The 26250-nt window shown below is 38.9% G+C and overlaps 1 protein-coding gene across 8 annotated transcripts in view; it reads right to left on the bottom strand.

Annotated features, from left to right (window-relative positions):
• The window catches only part of ANKS1B (ankyrin repeat and sterile alpha motif domain containing 1B), a 1065677-nt gene that overhangs the window by 282262 nt on the left and 757165 nt on the right, over positions 1-26250 (bottom strand). For all 8 annotated transcript variants that reach the window (XM_077772139.1, XM_077772140.1, XM_077772141.1 and 5 more), the window contains one exon: positions 3357-3509. In XM_077772139.1, the coding sequence (XP_077628265.1) occupies positions 3357-3509 (153 nt within the window). The remainder of the gene's footprint in view (positions 1-3356; positions 3510-26250) is intronic.

Here is a 26250-nt window from a genome sequence, read left to right as displayed (position 1 = left end):
GACCTTCTGAGTGAAGAAAATTCATGTACTTATGTACTGCTAACTAGTTTTTAGCTCTCTTAACAAGCCTTTGGAGAGGACTATAATTCAAGGTAGAGGTTTATCCCACTAGCATCTGCAGAGGGAACAATTTTCCTGACAATCTCTCTCCATATATGCATAGAACACTAAAATATCAGTACAAAATTAAAAGTAGTATTAATGATGTTATTAATGATAGTAGCAGACACAGACAAAACAGAGCTATTAATCAAACAGCTTCTGAATAAGAAGCATAGATTAAGTAATGAAAGGAACAATTATTGGCATCTACTCAATTCTCTAAGTCTAGGCACACATGGGCCTATAAAACCTTATGTCTTAAAAGTTTCTTTGTGTTTGATTTCCACTGCAGAGAATGCTGATATTAAGAAACAAGATTTCTATGACTCTCCCTCATCCCTATGCTTTGGGTAGTGTTGTGACCAAAATCTTTTATAGATTATTCAAATAACCTTGTTTTTCAAAGGCAATAATGCATTCTGCCAAAAAAAAAAAAAAAAAAAGATTTTCAGGGCCTTTTTGAAAGGTTTCAAATTGTATTTGTACTTTTCAAATAGAAATTCTGTATAGTGTTCATTTCTTCATGGAAATACTTCAAATAAACATACTCACTGAGTTACTATTTTCAGATATCACACAAAAAACCATGTGACACTGGAGGCTTAATCAATACTATTTAATGATGCTGAAGGTATTTGTAATTATAGCAGTAGCCAGCCTCCTCTCCCTCTCATCTCTTCCTCTATACTAGCAGACTCTGTATCAAAGACAGCCCACCTTGCACTTTTCTCTTCACATTACATACAACAATAGTTATTGAAGCCATTTGGTTTCCTTAAAATGAACCACTCATTACAAAGTTTCAGGATGTGAATTTCTCTAAAAAGCTTGCTTTAAATCAAAGTAAATGCACATTCTCTTCAGGCTAGAAAACAACAAATTCTGGGTACTTAATATAGAATTACTAGGCCCATATATTATATATAAGATTATTTTATATTTGGGTGCCTTCTCTCATTGGTTGGGGTAAATTAAAGTCTTGAATTTGAGACTAAAGCTTTGTAAGCCAGAAGGCACACACTTTGCTCTTCCCTGAATAATCAAATAACTACCTTGTAGCAGTGCCAGTAGGCATAAAAGTTTTGTTCTCTGATTTCCAAATCGAAAGGTACAGATTAATTTTTGTTTATAATAAAAATATCTATGGAATTAAATGGCTTGCACAGCCTCCTCATCAAAAGTACGAATTTGCCCGTATAGATGTCACAAACCTTAAATTCCATCAGCTTAAGGAAAATATACTGGGTTTTGGTGTTAGATGCAAATGCACTCCAGGCCAGAGTAATTGGCCTCAAGAGCTAAGACACAGGGACTATGTTGTCCAACTCTGATACAATGCTTGTTATAGGCACTTCTGTCCAGATTGAAGTCAGGTTGTATTACAGCAAATGTAGCCAAAGGTAAAATGCTTAAAGACTCTGTATGGGTGGAAAAGGCTATTATTCTGTCTCAACTCAAAGCTGGCTGGTGTATGAGTGGTGGTGGATCAGTCCCTGAGCCCTGACATCAAACCTGGGGTCTCAGAGCATCATTGACCTACAGTCATTATAGTCATCCACAGTGATTGAACAAGGATGCCTATGCTGCTGGTACTCCCAGCTCTGGGAAAAGCGTGGGTCCAACCTCATGCCTTAAATGTTAGCCCCAGCATTTGGATTTTGAGAGACTTAGAGTCCTGCTTCAGTGATCCTTGCTTCTAAGAAAACATTTTATAATAGAGTTCTATTGGAATCCCTGCTTTTCAATGAAGGAATACTACTAATGCCAGTTAAGTGAGTGACTCATGTGCTATCTAAGTATTTGTTCTTCAGTGGGGAACAATATTATTCAGAAGATGATAATATAGAGATATTTGTCAAGTTGTATCATTGACTAGAATGTCTCTTAATTGGAAACATGTTTGTTTGATCTATGGAAGGTCCCCCTTTAACAAATGGCTAAGAGTAGTCATCAAATGAATATTGGATTCTCAGTGGAGAACTGAATCTCCTTGATGCAACTGAAATGCAATACAGTTTCTGTTAGTTCCACTGTGTTGCCACACAGACTAAGAACAAAATTAATCAGAGGCTTTTAGTCAGACAATGGGTTTCTTCTGAAATAATGATAGCTTTTGTGAGGGAGTAAAGACAGAAAGCAAAGAGGAGCTGATGGCAAATTAGAAGAAGGAGCCAAGAATTTGTCCATTTAAAGTGATTCTTGGTTTAAAGAATAATTTTTATGAGATGTTCTAGAAAAGATATTATTTTTAAAACAGACTTTTAAAAAGCAAAGAATAATGGCCTGTTAAAATAATTAATGACATGAAATATGTGGAGACTGGACTTTTGGAGAGAAAGTGGTATAAAGAGTAGAAAAAAAATCTCTTTTGAATGAGCAGATTATTTGCTTTATCTTTCAGTTTATGAGTGCTTTTTTTTCAGTTTTAGAATATAAAATCTAAATCTAAGAAAATCTCTAAAAGACTAAATGATTTTTCACTGGCTTTAGAAAATAAACGTTCATGAAGCCAAATATAATGTGGAGGCAGGATAATTACATGTTACCTCTTCATTTCTTTCATTCCTTGATGCCATTAGAAATAAAAGAGCAGTAAAAATGAAATGAGTAAAGTATCAGCATTAAAACTATTTATGAAGACCTAGGTGCTCTCTTTGGGCTTGAATACATGGCAACATATGTTGGCCAGTTGTTATAGAAAATATTTGCCAAGTATATAAATAAAACAGAGACAACTTAAGATTAGATACAAGCTCTGGAAAATAAAATTTTTATAGTATAGCAGCTTATTTAACAAGAATGAAAGCAGTGTCTTCAAGAAGAATGGGGTTTATATATGCAGTCAAGGAATAGAGACAAGGAAACATAATAAAGAAACAAAACTAAAAATGATAACTCTAATCTTTAACAATGAATTATGAGCGAGATCAGGATGGGAGCCTATTTGTGATCATGTCCATATCTTAAAATGACTAAATTTTCTAAAATGGAAAGCCTCAAAATGCTTAGGAAGCTTTATGGATAATGCAAAACACCCCGAAAGTCCTCTTAATTCCCCACCTCAAAACTTTAAAAGACAGTGACTGTGAAGCTTGACTGGAACCAAGACAGACATATATTTAAAGCAGAAGGCATATCTGTGAATTCTTAATGAATGTCCAAACAGTAACAAAGAAAGAAAAAATTACCCACCTACAATAGGAATTTCAGTACAAAGATTGAATGGAGAAGGTGTCTTTAAGAGACCAACTTACGTTAATAAGTTCAACCTCCCAGATTTTTTTCAACAGGTCCATCGATGTGTAGCCATTGATTAGAAAGGCTTTGGTGTAATCACCTAGTTCAATGGAATCCAGCCACTCAGCGACAGAAGTGGGATGATAGCCATCATGGCCAATGGGTCTCATCTGTAATTTAAAAAATCACATTAGGATTAGGATTACTTTGTGTTCTGTCAAACAATAGATTTTGGCACTTGGAAGTTCATTTGATATGAAGCAACAGATCTTTTTGGATAAGAAAATAAGGAAAACCAAAATACTTTATGTACAACTCTAAGTCATTAATAATTTTCACGCTGAATTAGTTTTCACAAATGCACCCAGAAATTTCCAATTTAGTTGCTATATCCACTCCATATTTGAGAAAACAAAATATGTCAAGCTTCTGTTATAAACATTATTGACATTCTGTTGGATGGAATTTAAAATTATGTCAGTTGAGCAGTATTAAATTCAATGCTGAAGCCGCAAGAAACTGTGTTCCCAAAGTGTAGATGATAATTCTCATATGTACAACATCAAAGCATGTGAAAACGACGCACGACTTAAACATCCAAAGGAATTCATGCTTATGCAAGACATGTATTATAGGTAGTGCAAATACGCTCGAGAAACATACTGCCGTGTGAAGCAGTGAAGAAGGGGCTTTTGGGTGTTTAAAGACCATGTGTTCTGCATAGACTCTACAGTATGTTAGACATGAATAGAGAACTTGCTGGCAGACAGGTTCCTATTTTTTGTCAGCTATATACAGATTTTTTTTTTTCTTTAGGAGAACAAAGAAGTGTGACAGCAGCATAATGTTTCTCAGTTTAAATTGGAGTGTGAAAGTAATTTAAGCAAGAGAAACTTCTGGGTTTAAAATTTTGTATGATTATTCTAGTCTTTTAGCTTTTATTTGGAATTTTAGTTGAATTTGTGGTTCTTGGATTTTGAAGTAACTCACTTCTAAGTCTTAGCGTTGCTCTGTATGCCATGCCGTGTATCTCTTACTTCAGTTCTTACAGACAGGTGATGCTTCATCAACCAGATGTGATCCTTCAGTGAAATTCATGATGGGAATAGCAAAACTGGGCAAAATACATGGATAGTCCTATCTCTTTAGATTCAAGGAGATAAATATCAATGGAAATCTAGATGATTCTGATTTGTGAGCAGAGAAAAGATTAGTCTGGCTGTCAGGGATTCTGATTTTAATCCTAAACATGGTAGCCTTTCTGTCACTATGCAGCATTCTCATTTTGGAGATTCTTCTTATTCTTCCATTTGTTTTTTTGGATTCAAGGTGTTCATGAGGGATCAACACCTGTGAAGGAGGGATGAGAAGCAGGGTTGTGCAGAAGAGGAGACGGATTGTGATGTGTTGTGGCGATGCTTCTGTGAACCCAGTGGGGAGCTCTGGCAAAGGTCATGTTATTGGAGGTCCCGTGCTGGGCAGCATGACTGGGCCTTTGTGCCCCATCACTCTTCGTTGCTGGATGTGGCTGCCATGGGAGAAGCATGACTCTAGCGTGCTGCTCTCTGTAGCAGAGGCAGACCCTGCAGATGCTGATAGCTGGAGGCTGTCTGCTGACCACTCCCCTGCTTCTGGGCAAGTCCTTCCTTGATGAGAGAGCCTGGAGGAGTTTCTCTGTGTCTTCCAGAATACTCTGGACTCAGATTCACCTAAGGTTAACCTTTTGTCACATTTGATTTCTACCTTTTTCTCTATACCCACTTCCTCATTCACATGCATACAACACACTTTTTGTTTTAGGTGAACCATTGGAAAGATGTTTTTTTTTTTCCCTAAAACCATTTGCAGGCATATTGAAAACCCCTTGATGTTCCAGCATGCATCTTCCAAGAATAATGACATGTTCCTGCATAGCCATAGTAGCATCACACTCAAGAAATTTAACATTGATAGTTATATTACCTAATGTACAGTCCAAGTTTAAATTCCCCACATATCTGCCAAATAGAATTTGTAGCTTTTTTCCCCTTCTGGCTCAATCAAAGGTCAAGGCAATCATAATTTTAAGGATTTTTTTCTGCCCTTTTCTCTCTCTTTTATTCTCCTGGGATTATATTTACTCCTTCATTTGTAAATTACTTTTTCTCCTTTCTTCTTTCCTATTGTTCCCAATCTATTTTCCATTTGGAGGTTTAACTGTCCTCTATTGGGAGTTATGGTATAACTCATCATTTGAATTAGGGTCTGAACTACATCAGGCTTTTGTATGTTACTTGTACATTGGACTGACCCAGTTTAACTACTCATTGAATGTTTGTTCAGTAACACTTAACACAATGTTTATTATGCAGTAGCTACAAATGTAAATGACAACTCAGGGTTTATAAAATGAAGTTTAGTGGCAGTTGTAAATAACTGAATGTTGTATATGTGTACAATTGAAGATTAGGATCCAAAGCAGAGGCACAAAGGTGTTAAGTACCTCATACTCTATAGAATCACAAATACATTGGGGCTAGGGAAAATCTCCTGGACTTATTAAGAGGTGGTTGACCCAGTGCTACAATCCTGATTGCTCATTGCAGCCTCAGGAAACTCACTGACTCTCGCAGTTGACAGAGTAAAATAACTAGAGAAAGGGCAAGAAGGAAGGAAGAGAGGCTCATTGGAGTTGAAATTAACAACAAAGGTCTTATTGTTAGCCATCCAGAACCTGATGACCCCAGTAGCAGATACAGGGGACAAGCTTAGGGAGTCTTGAATCAATATGGGGAAGACTCAGATGTCCCATACCGGAGAACTCTGTGTGCCCATGTGTGCATGCATAGCACATGCATACACGTGCGCGCGCGCGCACACACACACACACACACACACACACACACAGACACACTACTCCTTTGAGAGAGTACTATTTGTCATCTGCTACACAGAGGTTGGCTGATGGTCAGAGTTGGCCAAAGAGTAGTGGTGGGATATCACTAGAACTCTTCAAAGCAAACCCTATTCGTATAAAAAGGTTTGGTTTCCTCCCTAATTCCTCCTTCTTGCCCCAGTGGCAGGAAGTTTAGAATCAGAAAAGAGAGAGGTACCAGTTTTTTGGGGGAAGCCTAAACTTGGGAGGGGGAAGGTCAAAGGGAATGATATTAGAGGCTTAAATGGATTGGAACTGAGTTTTCAATATTTTACATGACTGGAAAGTTATTGGATATGACTGAATGACATTAAAAATAGTGAAGAGAGAAGCAGTTGAACTTGGTTGAAGGCAGGATTGGAAAAGAAATCATATCAGTATCTGACTAAATGCAGTCTGCTAAGTAATCTGGTTACTCCTGTAAGACAAGTTCTCCCTGAGAAACCTTAAGGAGGTGAGAGGCAGGAACGTATTTGGTGGGAGGATGGGAAAAGGTAGAGAGTGAGAGCGAAGAGAACCTGGAGATGAACATGCTGACGTGTACAGGGGCAGTGTTGATCCAGCCACTGACTCAATAAATATTTAGTCAGTGTGTGTTCTCATAAATGTTGTGGAACAGTACAGAACAAAACAGTCATAGTCTCTCCCTCAGGGAAATTATAACTCTTAATTAGAAAGTATATAAACAGATGACCAACAAACTATGAAGGCTCTGCATACCTGAAGAGAGGAAAGCATTAGAGCCAAATGAAGTTACAAAATTAACTTGACACGTATTTAATGGTATGCAGAATGGTTACTGTGCTGCACAATAATTTCTTTAGAAGCAATTCTTCCATCTGTTCCTTCGTTTCTGTTCCTACTGTCACTACCCTGTTTAGGCTCTTGTTAGTGCTTACAAAAACTAATGCAAGAGGCTTCCACGTGGCCTCCCACTTTTCGTCCAGCTTATATCATGCTGCTGCATCAGTTTTCCAAAAAGCCAGGCTTTTAAGTCAGCGCTTGCACAAAAACCTATGGTGGTTTTACCTACGGTAAAAGTCCAAATGTCCTGTTCCAGAATTCCAGGACAAGTGCAATCAGGCACAAATTATCCCCATACTCCTCTGTCATGTGTACCCTAACTAGTGTGCTAAGTTGCTAGGTATGCCATGAACATGACGGTATGTGCAAGACACTTTTGCATTTTTGCTAACATTATTTTCCATGCTTGGAATGCTTTGGCTTCTATTTCTATTGTGTCTCTCCAGGATTGGTTTCTCTTCTTTAGCTTTAAGATACAAATTTCCAAACATTTGTAAGATTCCTCACATAGATGGCCTATAGCTATCACACTAACACAAGTCAAAAATGTATCTACTTAAGCTCACAAACTGGCCATCCCTCTATGTTTCCAATCTTAGTGGGAAAGTATTACATCATTTCCCAAATAGATGCTTTGGAGTCATCTTACTTTTTTCTTTCTGTTTTACTATCATATTTCATTAGGCAACAAGTTTCATAAATTTGATTTCAGTTCCCTACTTTCAAAGTGGACTTTGGAACCTGACAATAATATCTACTTCCAGTGTTGTTGTAAAGATTATATGATATAGGGCATGTAAATTGCTTAGCACAGTACTTTGAATATAATGTCTTCAATAGCTCAGTTTTCTTCCCTCACTACTGGTCTAAATTAGGCTCATGCTTATTTTTATTTGTTTATTTAGCCTAGGCTTTGAAACTGCATTACATTGAGTCTTTTAGCTGCTAATCAACTTCTAATCAAGATTCTTCTTTCCTCTTTCATCCCTCTTTCTCTTACTTCATTCCTTTTCCATCTTGTTTTAAAAAGGATTTATGCCTGCTAATCTCTTTATACTCTGCCTTTCCCCACCAGACAGCTACTTTTCAGAAATACATCTAATAAGGTCACTCAAGTAGACTGAATTGTCATTTACAATTCCTCACTTTCTTCCTTGGAATTGTGCCTTTGTGCCCTGTATTAGAATTATGCCTCTGTGTTGTATCCACTGTGATTGGAGTTACTTCTCCACCCAGTGATGTTGGCCACGTACTTGCTTGGCCAATGGTACAGGTAGAAGTATCGGTGTGGCAATTTATAGGTAAGGCTCTGTACTTCTGTGATCTATTCCTCCAAGTGTGTTTTTATGCTCTATTATAAGAATAACAAGTGGCGGAGCAGTCACATAACTACTGGTCCCACGAGAAAGATGAAGACTTACGGAACAAACCTAAATGTAACCCAAAGCTTGGAGTCTACCCTGGATCACTGGACTTTGGGCAAATCAGGTTGAAGTTAAATGAACTATCTCAAGAGTAAGAAAAATAAATATATTTTTCATTGCTGTAAAGCTTTGAAATTTTGACATGTAACGGAAAACTGACTAATAGAGTCATCTTTTAATTTCAAAATCCCTGGTATTTATATGAGTTAGGGTTCTCCAGAGAAATAGAGCTAACAGGATGTGTATACATGCATGCACAAGTTCGAAATCTGGCAAGTCTGAGATCTGCAGGGCAGGTTGGCAGGTTGGAGACCCAGGGAAGAGCTGATGTTGCAGCCTAAGCCTGAAAGCAGTCTGGAAGCAGAATTCCCTCTTTTTCTGTGGAAGACCTCGGTCTTGTTCTTGTAAGGCACTCAGCTGATTGGATGCAGTCCATCCATATAACAGAGGGCAGTCTGCTTTACTCAGAGCCTACTGCTTTAAATGTTAATTTCACCTAACAAATCCTTTCATGCTGACATCTAGGCTGGAGTTTGACCAAACATCTGGGTATCATGGCCTAGCCAAGGTGACACATGAAGTGATCCATACTCTTTAATTTATAAGTCCAAAGGGGTCTCCAAGAGACTGAGAAAGACCAGGGATGCAGAGCTGAGTTAACATTAACATCCTTCCCAAGCTTTCTGGCTGCCATCTAGTAAACATCTATGTCCTGCATCCTCACTAATCCAAAATAGTAAGTCTGGATCTTAGGAGTATGATTTCTGGGGACATAATCCATGTTATAACTCGCACACCTCTGTACCTTTGCCCAAGCCATTCCCTCTGCCAGGAATACTTTTTCTCCTCTGTTCTCTTGTTGAAATTCTATCCATTCTTAAAGGTCTTATTTAAATATTGCTTCTTTTGTGAAGCCTTCTCCAATGCTACTCCTACTCCCAAGTCAAAATTAATCATATCTTCCCCGAGATTTTTGCAGTAATTTTCATATAATTCTATTATAGCTAGAGATGTGAGTATCCATCTTCTTCATTAGCTGTCACCCTTTTGATGAAGACACTAGGTCTTAGCCATCTTTGCGTCTTTTATGTGCCCAGTGGAGCATCTCATACATGGCAGGCATTTGCCAAATGTTTTTTAAATTAAGTGATTTAATGATCACATGAAGATTAAGTGACAAATTAATTTTAGTGGCATGGAATCCACTTGTAAAGATTTGTATTTTGTACTACATATTATGAGGGCTATATTTATGCCTAACATTACTGTTGCATAAATACTTAAAATGGTTATAAACCAAGATCCAATTCCAGGTAGTATGTTGTGTTACAAAATGCACTGGGCTTTATTTCCATAGCCCAGCATCTCAAACCTACTATTAACAAGCTGTGTAACTGAGGGCAAATTACCTCACCTCTCCAAGCTTCAGCGTTCTCATCTGTAAAATGATGGTGTTGGGCCAATAATCTCTATTCCTAAATCTTGCAATTCTATATCTTGTAAGTTGATATCAAATTAGTGTCAGACTTATTTATCCAGTAAAGAAAAAAGAAGCCCAAAGGCAAAACTAGGGGGAAAAAAAAAGACAACATAGGACATTTAGCCTAAAGGTCAGGTGGTATCCATACTTGTTTCAGGAGTCGTCAGCAGCATCCACAAGGAGCACTGTGACTCTTCTCCCAGCAGGAACATCTGGCAGTCCAGAGCTAGACAGAGACAACCCCGGCAGCTGTCAGGCCTGCAGAACTGCTGAATGTGAATGGGAGTTAGGCACAGTGTGTAATCTGAGAGGCAGAATGGTGGGCAGGCAGTAGTCATTCCTAACAAAGGGTCACAACGAGGCCATCTGATTCAACTCATTGTATCCCAAAAGTGTGGGGAAAGCATAAGCTGGAACAGAAATTGGAGTTAGCAGTGAAAGAAGCTTCCAGGTCACCTTCAATCACCTTCAATCTCAAAGATAGGTTCCATTCTCTAGAGTTGCCCCCCCCCCTTTTTTTTTTTTGGTCTTCCCGTGAGCTGGAACATAAGTGTTTGCAGCCCAGCTTTGACTACCCAGGCAAGATAATATCCCAGAGTTTGGAAAATGTTTCTTAAGCCTTAATGTACAAAAGAATCATGTGGGAGATCTTGTTAACATGCAGGTTCTAATTCAATAGGTTGGATGGAAAATTTGAGATTCTAGCATTCTAGTATTTCTAGCAAGCTTCCGGTAATGCTAATGCTGTCAGTCCACGGACCATACTTTGAGTAGCAGTGCTTCAGATGATGACGGAGCAACAGATGGAAGGTCCTGGGTCCTTCCAGAATTGCATAAAGCAGAGCCAACTTGTAAACCTGGACTGCTTACTTCAAGATTGTTACGTGGGAGAAGTAAATGTTCTATTCTTTAAACCACTACATTATGGAGGTTTCTATTCTAGCGGCTTAGCCTTTCCTCTAATACAGACAGAATTGAAAATAAGGAAATTTCATACATAACATTTAAGGAAGCCTTTACTTCCATTTGACAGTATGTTGTACTGTTTCTTGTTTTGTGAAGCCATTAATTTTCACATCTGTTGCTATTAAAAGAAACCTCATTTGCTTTTACTGCATTTGTTGGCATCTTTTTGTCAATCACACTGTCATCCCTTTGTGATAAACTATGCAAGAGATAAGAGGGGGGGATTGTGGGAAAACCTCAAGTATCTAGCTTTGACACCTTGTATCTGAGTATATGGTGATGTTACTAGCTGAGAAAGAAGAGAAAATAGACTGAGGTGACATGCATGATTTTGAGATATGAGAAATTATAGGTGCTTTGGAATTATGCTTTAAATTTGGGGGAGAAGTCTATAGGTGGGTGTCTTGGCTCCTCCACTTATTAGCTGTATGACTTTGAATAAGCTACTCAATCTTTCCTAGCATCCGTTTTCTGATTAGTAATGTGAGAGATAAAATTAACATCTACCTCTGGGGGCAGTGATAGGCATTCAGCGAAACAATGCAAGCAGAGTTTAGCACCGTACTTGGCACACAGAAGCACTCAATAAATCTTAGTTATTTTTATCGTAAGTGGGAGCTGAAATCATGCATGGATGAGACTGCAGAGCGTGTGTAGTGTGAGAAGAGAAGTGGTGTGAGGACAAACCAACACTTGCAAAGTGAAAGATAAGAATTATACCCAGGAGACCAAAAAAGGAATAGTCAAGATAAGAAGGGAAATAGGGGAAATTTAGTTTCAAAGAAGGTGTAGTCAGCAGTGATGGAATGCTGCAGAGAGGTCTACTAAGATGAGGACAGAGAAGGGTTCATCTAGCCTGAGGCTACGCTGCCTTGGGTTGAGGTATAGTATATAGCGATGAGAAAGTAGAAAGTGCAAGCAGAGCTATTTGGATTATATAAATGGAGTTTGCATGGAAAGGGAAGCAACGAGATGGAAGGTTTGAGAAAGCACAAGGAAAAGGAATTGGAAAAAACTGAGAAATGAGGACTTGGGGTTGAGGAAGTTCTGGAATACAAGGGAATATGAGTCTAAGGGTACTATGGAGATTGAGACGATATAGAGGGCTTGTCTTTTCCTTTGGTATTTTGCTGGCCTTTCTTGGATATTATAGGATGAGAGGCATAGCTGGAGTAACTTTGGGGGTTAATAATCTTTGTATTAAAACAGTTGTTAGGGCTTGGACTTCGTGAGAGCTGGATCTTTGTATGTGAAATACTAGTAAAGTTCCTCCCATGGGCAGGGGCAGCCATCCCTGGATACAAACACACAAACCTAACCATCATTTATGTAAACCTACTGGTTGCAACAGCCCTGATGGACCTGGCTCAGTGACTTAAACTTGCCTATGAAGCTGCAATGGACCATGGCTTCTCTTTTCCCACCTGGATGTACTCTGTGCTCCCAGTTTCCCTGATAGGACTTTTGTGATACAGACAGCTGATGCTGTCCGGTGCTTCACTCTATTCTTGTTCCTTGTTCTAGCCTCTTCTGCTCTGTCCTGCTGCTACCCAAGACTCGGACTAACAGCAGCCCCGAAAATAAACCAGGACAAGCAGTGTTAGTAGCTGTGTGCTGCCTAGTCCAAATGCAGGTCCATCAAGTAGTGTGAGGATCAGATCTCCTGTAGGCTTTGAGACCTGGGCTTAGACATCACTGTGCTGTTTCATCAGTGGCTCTTAAAAGACTGACTGAACATGAAAGAGAAAGGCAGATCCACTGACCACTGACCCAGAAAAAAAAAGTCTATCCATCACCATCTAAGTGCTATTACAGTTCAACTTTGCTGTGAGAGACACGTCTGCAAAATGGATAGGACTATTAATGGTAAGAATGTCACCTAACAATTATACAAGACTTTGAAGATGTCAAAGTGATCTCACATACATTATCTCATTTGTGAGGAGTTTTAGGTGATCTTTGGGAAAACATCCTTTACGGAGTCTGAGACTCTGGGTACCCGATGTCATGAGATTCCTTCTGTGGGAACCAAAAGGATTAAAACACTGTGACTACTGTTAGAAAATGAGGTGTGATAGGTCTCTGGTTATACATATGCAGCAGGGGAGGGAGACATGTAACATGTACAAATCTGTGGCTTGCAGTCCTTTTATTTAGAATCAGACTCTGTTATGGATACCATTTCTGTAAAAGAATAGGAAGAAACTTAAACCCTCAGAGGTAAGCAAATTGTGTTTGGATGCCATTAAGGACTTAGAATTGCACATAATGGTAATGTTTGTATTTTTTTCCCATCAGCAACTGAGCCTTGCCAACATGGGGTCTCTTGAGTGTTCAGACAAGTGAAGACTCCCTGCTTTAGGTACAGGGCAGGAGCAGTGAAGGAGTAATATCTGGATATTACTTTGCACTACATTTTGGGGGAGTAAAGGTAAAGTAAAGTGCTTTGGATGGTCTCTTAACACCCTGTGATTTCTATCTCAGGGATAAAAGAAACAAACTGAAGTCTCTCCTAGAGAGGGCCTGAGGTCTCCCTTATTTTGACAAGCTTTAGACTGTGTACTAAACTGGAAGTAAAGCAATCAACAACAAAGTATGCATTCTTAAGAAATGCTTTCAAGACACAGGGGTGATCAACATCCTGTAGCACAGAACAGTAGGCTGGTGAACTTCAGGGGGTGATGTTATTGGCCAGACTAGTCCTACCTCTAGCAATCAGGGTTAGGTGGCACCCCTTTTTTAAAAAAATAATGTTTATTTATTTTTGAGAGAGAAAGATAAGAGCACAAATGGAGGAGAAGCAGAGAGAGAGAGGGAGGCACAGAATCTGAAGCAGGCTCCAGGCTCTGAGCTATCAGCACAGAGCCCGACGTGGGGCTCAAACTCACGAACTTTGATATCATGACCTCAGCCAAAGTTGAACGATTATCTGACTGAGCCACCCAGGCACCACTACAGGTACCCCTTTTGATCAAAGTCACTGGGATGACCACAAGTTAAAGAAGTGAAGCTGCCCAAACACAGAAGCTCTATAAATCATGGTAGGAAAAAAATGGCAACAATAGCAACAACTACACAACTGTCTCTTTATCGCTTTGCAGGCAGTGTGAGCGTATGGCCAGCCAGAGATTGGCCTCGTCACCTGCATCACTGCACACATGGAGTAACTGCTATCAGCAGCTTCACCGACAACCTGGCGATTATCTGCCAGATAAGATCTGTGGGATTGTGGTGAAGAGACTAACAGAGCCACCACTCAGTACACCATAAACATGATCACTGGAGTTGAATAATATTATTGAATTGTTTTATTGTACTTAACTCTGAAGTTTTCTGTAAAAGCTTTTTTTAAAAATTCGGTGAAAGGACATGTTTTTTAATTTTTTAAACATCTTTTCATTTCTAAAATCTTCATGGAGATAATTTTGACCCTAGATACTTTGGTTAAACATTACTATTTATTTTGATGTATTTCCTTGCTGCAAAGCTCTTCTATGAAACAAGAGCTCAGATTAAAGATGAAGGAGATTTACTGCAACTAGAGTAAGGTGCTGAACAATGCTCACCATCATTCACATTTTCAAGCTCCACCAGTGATATGAGTTATATTTCGAAAAAGATACAGGATCATTTTTTTTCATCTGATGGTACACATCTTCTGACATTCATGTAGACATTCAATGGTTATGTAGCACACTGCTTTCCTCTTAAAACAGAACTTTAAAATGCTACTATCAGTCAGGAAAACTGTATGTTATTAGTCTCAACAAAAAAAAATTCTCCAAACTTGAGTCTTCAGAAAATGATGAATGTTCTGAATGCCAATTCTATTTATTTGGTATTTAAAAACCATATCCTTTCTCAGAGCCTCCAGGCATATGCATAATAACATCACCCACTGAAGTACTTCAAACAGATAAATGTGCCATAAAACCAAAGTTAGCAGTATACAAATGAGTAACTTATGTTCTGCCTGGGTAAGGAAGTACAAAGGATATAATTCACATTGTGGCCAAAAATTAGTACGGGAATTACAAAATCGGGGACCTACCACACATTCATCCATCTGTCCATCCATCCATCCATCCACTCATCTATTCATTTATTTATTCACTTAGATACTTAGAGCATCCATACTTAGAGCATATATTCTAGGTACTGTTCCAGATGCATCAGTGAACAAAAGTGCCAGCCCTTATGGAGCTTACCTTCTAATGGGGGAGAGAGATAATAATCAACACACATAATAAATAAGGAAATTAATCAAAAAGTGATGTGTTGTGAAACAAGAGAAAGTAGTGTAGGAGGATTGGATGTATTGGAGTGTCTGTGGAGTAGGGAAGGCGTGGAATTAAACAGGGTGGTTGGAGGAAGCTCCACTCAGAAGGCAAGATTTGAACAAAGGTTTAAGGATGGTAAAGTGGCTGTGCTGGCAACTAGGGGGAGAAGATTCCAAGTAGAGGGAACAGGTAAGGCAAAAACCTTCAGGAAAGAGTCAGAATGGTACCTGTTCAAAGAATAACAAGGAAATCTAAGGGGTTAGAGGAGCATGTACATGAAGAGAGGAGGGGGGGAGCAAATCAGAGAGGTAATCAGGGCCAGAGAAGATACAGCTCTGAAGGACTTGGAAAGCTTTGGCTTTCATTTGGAGAGAATCAGGGAGCCAGTCCAAGAATCTGAGCAGAAGCATGACATGGTCTAGCTTCTGTTTCAGTAGAGTCACTCTGGCTGCTTGTTGAGAATAGTTCACAGGGAGGCATGCTTAGGAATAAGGAGATCTGCTTGGAAGCTGTGGAAGTAATGCAAGGGAGAGAGGCCATTGGCTTGGACAGGGAGCTGGACTTGAGGTGGTGAGAAGAAGTCAGATTCTGTATGATTTTCTGAAACACAAAATAAAATGTTCCTTGTTCTCTAACATAGACTGGGAATCTGTCAGCTTGATGACTATAGCCGTGTGACACGGATTTCAGTTCAAATAGGACTGTGGTCATCTATCATGTGTGGGAATGTATGGATAACTGGCAGAGCCGCTCTTGCATGGGTCTGTTTTCAATTAGGAATCCAGAGTTCTCAAAAGACTCTTCTGCTCAAAGAAGGTGGCCAATGCATATGTATTTGATTCAAAGGACAATAGTTAAGTGTCATAGGGAATGCGTGATTCTGAATGGATTTCAAAATCTGGCTCTCTGACTAGGCCCTGGCCTAGCTCCAATCGATCAGCCTTGAGAAGAAGCTTCAATAAAAAGGCTGCATCATGAAACATTTTTGGGACATTGGGAACAAAAGGAGTCAGCATAATTGGCACTGGCAACTTCATCAGCAAGCAGAGATGGTGCTATATTTTAGACATTGGTGCCCTCAACCATTGGGCTCCAGCCACGTGGTGGTGGTGCCCACATTGGCAGGCTCCAGTGGCACTGGCAGAACATTCAGTTGGCACTGGCTAAGGTGCTTTTGATGGGTAGATACTGGGCATTGTAGCCCAGCAGCATAAACATCAGTACCTTTGACATGTTGGGCACCTGCAGCTATGAAGCGGCCTTTGGCAGTCATTAATAGTGGATTTGGCACCCTCAGTGGGTATTAACAGCATTGAGAGCACTTTTGGTAAGTCCTGGTGGCACTACTTCAAGCTTTGGTGATGAGCTAGAGCAAGAGAGGCAGAAATGAGCAGATGCCACATGGTCAGTGAGCAGTCTGGTTAATGGTGCACATGTGATGTGAGATACCCAGAATGAATCATTAAGAGGGATTTCAGAAAGGTTTAGAATACAGAGAAGCATAACCCCACTTTGAAACCCTGGCTGGAGCTGCTGATTACACCTTCTATATTTATAGTGAGGGAATAATCTAAGAACTATTTCACTGCAGTTGAGGTGAAAACAGTCACAAAAAACAATATTCTGGCGCTTATTAAAATGTTCCCAGCCTCATTGTCTGGGATATTTTTGGTCAGTTTAGAATTTTTAATTACCCCAGACATTGGAGTGACTTAAAATTTTCAGGTGTACTCATGTGAATCCCCAGTAGTGAGTCAGCTTTTAACAATAGTTTTAATAGTTATTATTTATTTAATTCAATAAGAATTTTTAAGCACAAAATATATATGTCACATCATCTGAGGCATTATAAAAATGTAAAAGGGTCTAAGGCTCCTTCTCTCCAGGAATATATAATTTCCCTGGGTATATATTTGAATATAAGGAAATAATTAAGTGCCAATGTTTTCATAAGCTACAGAAAAGAAAAGGAACTTGAGTGGATGGAAGAAATTTGGGAAGTGTCTCTTCTATAAATTCTCTTGGAGTTAATATATGGGGAAGGTAGTGAATGCCTCTCTCTCTCTGCCTGTCTTTGTCTCTGTGTGTATGTGTGTGTATGAGTGAAAGTGAGCATGCATGCACAAGAGAGAGAGACACATAGACAAAGAGACAGAGATGTAGTGAAAGATAGAGAGTGCATGAATATGGGCATCCATTTCTCCTTACTGTCTCTAGACCAAGCAGGAACACGGGCAGCATCTTCTGTCTGAAGTGACACCCTCAATACTCTATTTTGCTAAAAATACTAATTCTTTGAGATTCAGCTCAAGCATCATCTACCTATCCAGAAAACTTTCCTTGGCCCTCATGTACTTAGCTTTACCCTCCTCTGTAGTAGGATTTTCCCCCCTTTCAAACAGTAGTTTAGTTTTATACATATTTATCTGTGTCCAAAATGTAGGTAGAACTCCTTGAGGCAGGGAGTTATCCATTTTTGTATCCTTATCTCTGAAGCTAGCACCGGGCCAAAATGAACTGACTGACTGTATGGGTGTATGAATCATGATTCACTGATGAACATCTGGGCATGTGGGTGTTTGCAGACATTATGTGTCTGGAGTTGCCCTAGACCTCTTTCATCTGGCTCCAGTCCTATTGGGGATACTAAGAAGTAAGGTCAATTGTTACTCTGCGTCTATAAAAAGTGCTCTGTCAAAAGTAGACACCAGAAATGTTGATAGATGATGATGACATTGAGTCCTAGAGGTAAAAGGTAGGGAAATAATCTTCTTTATCTATGCAATAACTTCTTGTACATTTGTGGAGGGAATTTCACATTCAAAAATTGCTATATGTTTACCTCTTATTATTAGGAAAACTATAAATACAACCTTTCTCCAACAAGCAGTAGCCTCTAAGTAAAGAAAGAATCGAGGTTTAAATCTGGTGATGCCTTGAAGTATAGGCTTTTAATGTGTTGGGACTCTGTGGCTTATAAATTATAAGCTTAAAGATCATTTAAAGTATATCTATTTCCCATTTATACCATTATGAATTTATAGAATAAAGCTAAACTGTATTTTCTCTTGAAGACATGAAAGAAGGAATCTAGTTGTTTCTTGAGTACTCATTTTCTCTGATGAGAACAGTAGTTATCTGTTAACTTAAAAAAAAAATAGCTGAACCTTTACTTATTAAAATAGAAGACGCTAGATCTGTGGGAGATAGTGAAAACAGCCAGTCATTTTTCCAAAGGTGAAGGCAGTGATAGGCTATTCGCAGAGCACAGACATGTGATATTCTGGTGATAGAAGCAGTAAAGGAAGGTGGTTAAGAGCATAGACTCTGGACCCAGGCTGCTTAGTTCAAATCCAGACTCTGCCACTTACTAACTGTGTGACCTTAGGAATGTTACTTAACTTCTCTCTGTGTTAGTTTCTTAAACCGTAAGATAGAGAATTAATTTTAAGATTTAAATGAGTTAATGTATAGTTAATCTAACAGTACCTAGAACAGTGCCTGGCACATAGAAAATTTGTGTTTAAGTGCTGGCTGTTAACATAGGTGTTTGTCTGTGGTGTCTTTCTGAGCATGTTCAGAAAATCCCAGGGGAATGTGGATTCTTATGGAGTTCTACCATGGTCACTGTGGATCTGCAGATCAAACTAAAGTCAAAAGACAGAAATCTAAAATCCCATTTACCACCAAAAAAGAAAATGTTCACAAAGAAATACCAGGTAATTAAAAAGTGCTTAGCTTAGGGCAGGAGAATATTAACTCTGTCACTAGTTAGCCTGCTCCATTGAAGCTGACTACAGATATCTGTTAGGGTTCGAAGTAGTATTTGACTTATTATGGCTTGAAGGGCAAAGTGATGGATGAATTTCATAGCTGGATTGATGGCACTGGTTATATTTCAGAGGCTGGTTCTTACAAATGAGAAACAAATAGCATCTGACTGAACAAGTAAGCAAATGCTTTGGGTCACTTTCTGCTCCAAATACCATAAGCTATCTCAAAACTACTCACAGTAAAGAGTTTTTAAGATGCATAGGAATTTTTGGTTTTTGGTTCATCTGCCTCCTCCTCCAGGAACCCTCTCCTGATTTCTTGTACATGAGAGACCTGCCCTTATATTTAATATTCAGAACACGTATTTTTACTTCTATTATAGCTTATTCGAGCTCTGCTTTGCATTAAAATCACTTGAATATTGGTTCAACCTCCTTTGCTAGATTGTAGTCTCTTTGAAGGCAAATACTGTGTAATCTCAACTTTTTTCTCCTTGCCCTGTGTCTGAGACATAAGTAGGTGCTCACTGCATTTGCAGACATAAATTGAACACAGACGTCTCACTTGAGTGCCATTGATCAAAAATAAGAAATAGAGCCAAATTATATTCAACTATTAAGTTAAGCACTTATTTCAATTATATGGTAAGGTGGGGGGGAATGGCTTATTCAAAATGGTGGATATGTTCTTTTAGATCTCATCTGTAAATTTACATAGTTCTGTTTTTCTATGAAATCACAATGCCTTTAGCATTAATGGAACTGCATTGTCAAGTTCCACCCACTCAGCTTCTCAGTTCACTTCCGTGCTGTTCTATGCCACATACCTTTATTGAGCTCTTACTGTTCCAGGTACTCTCCATATGTACTCCTCTGCCACTTTCCACATAGTGCTGGGAACTGATTACATTACTTCTAAGAGATGCATTCAGGATGCCCTCTCAGTTCTATGTTTGTTCATTTAATTTCTTAAATAGGAAGGCCCTGGTTATGACTTTAAACACCTTTTCTTCTAGTTCCTGATGGGTTAAACAATAATCCTAAATGTAGTAAAAATTAATTTAGTGGATAATGATCAGATTTGAAAGTTTTGCTTTCTTCTTAACTAGAAAATGAATAATCTGCCCTATGAGAAATCCATAAGAATGGGAAGCTCACTATGCAATGCAGTTATAGGCATTTTTAGGCATAAACTTATATCAAGAAATGAGTCCATTTTGTTACTGTATGGTCCCAGGCAAGAACAATGGCAAAAATTCACTGAGCTTTGTTAATTTAATGAGCATTACCAAACAAATACAAGTGGCTATAACTAGTATTAATTTAGTGCCTCTAAATGCCAGGCACTTCATAAGGAGTTTTAAATTTGCAGCTCACAATAACCCAATGTGGTAGGTTCTGCTATCACTCCCATTTCACTGATGAGGAAACTGACTGGAGAATTTAATAATTTGCCCAAGTGGCACAAGTAGTAGGTGGCTAAACTAAGATTAAATTAGGTTACATCAAAAGCTTCCAAGAATATATTTTTGCCAAATTCCAAGGTCCTTGAAGGTGCCTTGGACTTAGGCTGTTTAGCTTGGTCATTTCAATATCCCCTTAGTACCCTTATTCTGCTTTGAAATATAGCATTTAGACAACACAGTGAGGGGGTAAAGAACCTCAGGTAATCTGCCTAGGTGTGAATTGTCCATTTAAAACTAAAATCGCATTTGTACATCCTCTTCACTCTGTCTACTCCCTGTTTAATATTTCTCAATAGCACTTAACATTACTTGAAATTATGTATGTTTACCTCTTTTTGTCTGCATCCCCCCTCTAGACAGTAAGCTGAAGGGGACAGTGACCTTGTAGGTTTTGTTTCCTAACATCAAATCCTCAACTTCTAGAATAGTACCTGGTATGCAGTAGGTATTTCATACTGTATCTATTGAATGAATGAAAGGAGATTCACTTTGCTTGTTGTGTATTCCTGGACTATTAATTTTTGGAGACAATTAACAGCATGAAAGAACCTCACCTTTTCCTTGGTTTACCCTTAATCTTTTAAAAATTTTGTTTAGTAAACGTAAATATAGCACATATGATACTCTAGGCTCCACTTAAAGTACTTTATAAATGTTGACTCATGTAAGTCTTACAAATCCCCTGTGAAGTAGGTAAAATCAAACTTGGGGAGTCTGGCTATGTTCCCAACCATGACACCATGTGGCTTCCTGGCTGATTCTTATAAAAATGTCATCTCCATGGAGCTTAATGCTCTAAACATGTGTCTTCATTGCTCCTGGAGAGTGCCCTTCCATCCTGCCCATCTTTCTTTCCTTTCTACCCAGATTAAGGAATAAAATAAAGATTAAAGATTATTTTATTTTATTCTATTATGCTTTTTCTTCTTGGAAACAGCAATGCTTACTGTTAGTGAAATTTTTCTAAGGTCATCTTCAAGGGTAAAACAAGTGGTTTGACTCCCAGGGACCACTGGACAGTGGACATGGTCTGTCTGCCTTTCTTCTTTTCCATGTCTGTCTTCTTCCTGCTTTTCTAGGGCTTTTGGAGCCCTGGCACGATATTTCCCTTCCAGCCTTGAAAAGGGAGCTTAGTGATGTATGGATGTTGCAAAAACTACCTTTTAAACGTGAAACTTAAAAAAAAAGCCCAATATTATGAGCAATTCCTTTTCTTACATTTAGTCATTTGGTCCTTTCATGTTCTTTTACAGTTTCTCTCCCAAATGCGCAAATATCCTCAGAGCCTTGGGTCTCTACTAAGAAAGCACAGTAGTCACCCAGGAGACAATTGTCATGAGTACAGACACTTGGGATTTGGTGCACTTCTGTCACTTAGAAACAATCTGCTTCAGGGTAAGTCATTTAATACCACCCGGACTTGGTTTCCTCACCTGTGAAAGGCTCAGGAGAGATATTGAGCTGGATGTTTTAAGGTCTTTTGCAGCTCTAATTTGCGATCTTCTTGGAAGAATTACATAAGGAAGAGAAAGTGCTCAGATATCAGAGTTTCTCTTCTATTACTACTGATTTTGACATTACTCCGAGGGAGCCATTGTTCTTTATTAAATGGGGGTGAACTTCTCAAAATTGAAGGATGACAGCTGCTGGGGATGGCAAAAGATCAAAACCTATTTACTTACAAAATTCCTCCCCTATTTCTCTGTAAATATCGGCGGGGGGGGGCGGATTATGAGTAAAAATGGTATTTCGGCTTTGTGGTCTACATAATGAACTATTCCAAGATAGATTCATTGAAAAGAGAATGTTAAAAGACCTCCTTCCTTTAGCTTAGGAAGACTGCAGTCGTCATCTTGCTTTCTGAAACTGCAGGAGGATGTTGGTGTCGGTAAATATGTTAGAATCAGACTTCTCTCACATTCAGCTTCTCTGGATATCTGTCCAGCCAAACAGCTCTAGCTATTTGTACTCTGTATGTACTGGGCTTTGTCATTTGAGAGGTCCCAGAGAACTCGAGGAACATCAGGCATGCCTTCTCCCAATGTACCCCTGAAGGACAGAGTAGTTAATGGGCCCCACTTATGATCAGAAGGCATGAGGCATGAGGGAAGAGGTCACTCTAGGAAAACGCAGGCCATCAGAGTTGCTGGACTAAGAGATAATAGAAAAGATCAGAATGATTTGTTCTTGCTTTAAGACTTATATACTAAAAATTACCTAAGTTTTTCACTTTAAAGTCCATTAGTTTTTCTTCCTTCCCTATTCTCCAATGGCACCAACACTTCTCCTGAGAAATAAGTAAGCTCTTACTTAGACCTAAGTGAGCATATCTGTTTGTCCCAGAATTATAAGACATTTGCAGAACTAAATGGAACTTGAAAAGACTCTCAGAACACCACAGTTTGTCTCACCAAGGACCAGATGTAAAGGAAGGAGAATACCCTAGACTGTGGGTCCAACTGTGTATTAACTTTAAGATAGGACCCCTAATGTTAATGGTGCATATATGTGTGTGGGATTTTGTTAAAGACTGTATCTTCAGCCTTATGTTCATAGGCTGGTAGGTCAACACTGGGTGGCACAAAATTTAAAATACAAGCTGGAAAAAGCAAAGAAGTGCAAGTAAAAAGAAGGGGGTAGATGGAAAGTGAGTGATGGCATTGGAGAATGAAAAGTTACCCTGTCAAAGGTACCTTGAGAGCTTCTGTGCCTGCAGCCTACATTTTGTCATTGCCCTTCTGAAAAATACCAGAAGAAAGAGGAATGAATGTCTGTCATTTTTCTAAGTGACAGGGAAATAAGACTGAACCTTCCATTTTAGACTTTTAAAGAAATTACATTGGTAAAACACTTTTTCCCTAAAGCTTATACACATCTTCATCAACCATCAACACTAGAATTAACATACATCTGAATTTTTAAAAATGTTTTTATTTGTTTCTGAGAGAGAGAGAGAGAGAGACAGACAGCATGAGCAGGGGAGGGTCAGAGAGAGAGGGAGACACAGAATCTGAAACAGGCTCCAGGCTCTGAGCTGGCTGTCAGCACAGAGAACAACGTGGGGCTCGAACCCATGAATGGTGAGATCATGACCTGAGCTGAAGTCGGACGCTTAACTGACTGAGCCACCCAGGCGCCCCTACACATCTGAATTTTAAGGAACTTGAAAGAACTAGAGTCTTTAAGAGCACAGTTTTGGACAGGAAGCCAAACTGAGATAATGTCACATCCATAATACTCCTCTTGAGCTCTGAAATAATCTGTGAATCCACTGTAACAGTTATAACTAACTTTGGTCCCCAGTGCTTTGTTTTATTAATAAAGCATGTGTGTGGGGGGAAACCTAGTATGGGGGGGGGGCAGGGCTTGTGTTCTCCAGTTCACCAGTTTCTACTACTCCCTATTGTCCTGTCCTTAAAAGTGTTTGAGTTCTCAGTCCCTGCCAGTTTATCTCTATAGTCCTGCTCACAAGCTGTTTTTTGGGTCAACTGCTCCCTTTCTCTATTTGTTCTGATCAGGCTTAAGGTTAAAAGGTCCCTTTTAATTCTAGGTCTGGTTGTTTTTAAAAATGTGGGGAACCTGGGTGGCTCAGTCAGTTGAACATCCAGCTCTTGATTTCAGCTCAGGTCATGCATGATCTCACAGATCTGGAAATCAAACACTGCACTGGGCTCTGCGCTGAGAGTCTGCTTGGGCTTCTCTCCTCTCTCTCCCCTACTCTGCTCACTGGCGTGCTCTTTCTCTCTCAAAATAAATTTTTAAAACTGTGTTTGCTAACATCCTTAATGTCTTGTCCAATAGATTCTGGCCAATTCACTTGCCTAATATAGGTGGAATATGCTCCTTTCAGTAGTGAAGCACCTTGTAAAGATTAAACATGTTTTGAAAATTTATGTTTGGTGGGATTGCTGATTTGTGTGTTATCACTTAGATTAGTGATGTTTAGATAGTGAAGTCTTTATGTGTATTTATTTCATCTCCAAGGTCTCTGATTTGTCTATGATGGTATGATGCTATTTCACACCTGATTCTACAGACCAGAGACACATGCCTCTTTTTTTGAGAGGCAATTGCAAATGTGACTTCTAAATCATTTAATTCTGAATATCACAGTCCCATGAAGATAAATTATATTAAAAATAAAAAATAAACATTTAATAAACAAAGAAACAAACAAATAATAATGATAATAAGAGATGGCATGAAAATAAAATAAGTTTCTTCATTGTTATTGCTGGTGGGTTATTCCACTTTAACCACAAATGTAGACATGGAAACTAGAATGTAAAGTGGGCCATTATAAAGTATATTTGCAGTGAACAGACTTCTGATGTGGTCCCCCTGATCTCACCTCCAGGTATTTACAGCATCTGTCAAAACCTCCTCTTGTATGTGGGCTTAATCTAGTGACTTGGTTCTCATGAATAGATTAGGGCAAAAGGATGGCATGTTCCAAAAACTATGACTTCCATTGTCCTAGCCCTTTCTTGTCCTTTTACTTGCTGTGCTCTTGGAACCAGATGCCTATTGTGAGATACTTTATGGTGAGTCCTATATGAAAAGAAATTGACAGGGGCCTTCAGCCAACAGCTTGTAAAGTGTTAAGTCCTTGGTCCAAAAACCCCTGAGGAACAGAAACCTGCCTACAACCACCCACTGCTAGGCAATGGGTCCCTCTCACTTGGGTCTTGAGATGACTGCAACACTGTGAAAGATCAAGAACCAAGGACCCAGGTAAGCTTCTCCTGGATTCTTAGCCCACAGAAAATTTGAAATAAAGGTTTTTATACGCCACTAAGGTTGGGGGTAATTTGTTATATAGCAATATATAACTAGCATAGAATCTTGTTTTTCTATTGAAATAACAGATTTTTAACCAAAATCTCAAACTAAGAATAAGAAAGGGGGGTTATTTAGTCCAACCAGAAGCGCTCAGTGTCATTTGTGAAAAAAATAATTGAAAATATGTAGCCCAACAGATACTGGTTAAATTGAACTGAACTTAGAGATAATGAGCAGCTGAAATGTTAAGTGTTCATTATGCAGGAAAGTAGGAATAGGCTAGCAATAATGGACCAATGGATATCAGAAGCTGTACTGTGATCAAGAGTCCTGTGATAGCAATGTTCACTAGTCACTAAATATTGTTGAGTTGGGAGTTTTGAGGAACTCCAACATTTAACTGTGGAAAAGGAATAGGAGAGGAGAGGGAGCATCAGAGAGGTATGAAGATACCCAGATATTGAGAAAGCCAAAAGACAACAATATTGACAGTTGACATGAGTATCAGAATCTAGTGTAGCTGAATCAAGTGAAGGTATAAAGGGGTATATGGACTTTCTTCCCTGCTGGTTACCGGTAACCTTGGCACTGGTTATGTGCAGTGGTAGCAGAGGAACTAGTTAGACCCAAGTAGNGGTTGGGGGATAGTGAGTATAAACAACTACTCAAAGAATCCAAAATATAAAAAAAAAAGATAAAAATATCAGGAAAGGAAATATTGAAAAAGAAGTGAGCATGTGACATAAAAGTTGCTAGTGTGCCAAAAATAAATTCGATTCAAGATGACAGAGATTAAGAGAGCAGACACAATGTGGGCTTTGACACAGTCTTGCAAACCTTTAAAATGAAAATGTTTTGAATTCCTGAAGTCCAAGTGTTATATTGTCAAAGGACAAAAGACATTATGCCTTTTTAAAAGGTTTTTTAGAGGATTATCCAAATACTCGGCCACATGGAATTCTTACCTGGAAAAAGATAAATTATGGGTTGCAAATAATCAGATAATTCTCTCAAGTCTAGGG

Source organism: Crocuta crocuta, unplaced genomic scaffold (assembly GCF_008692635.1).
Source record: "Crocuta crocuta isolate KB4526 unplaced genomic scaffold, BGI_CrCroc_1.0 scaffold216, whole genome shotgun sequence".
In the NCBI taxonomy this organism is placed as follows: Eukaryota; Metazoa; Chordata; class Mammalia; order Carnivora; family Hyaenidae; genus Crocuta; species Crocuta crocuta.
The sequence above is the reverse complement of the archived record's forward strand: the minus strand, read 5'-3'. Positions and strand labels throughout refer to the sequence as shown.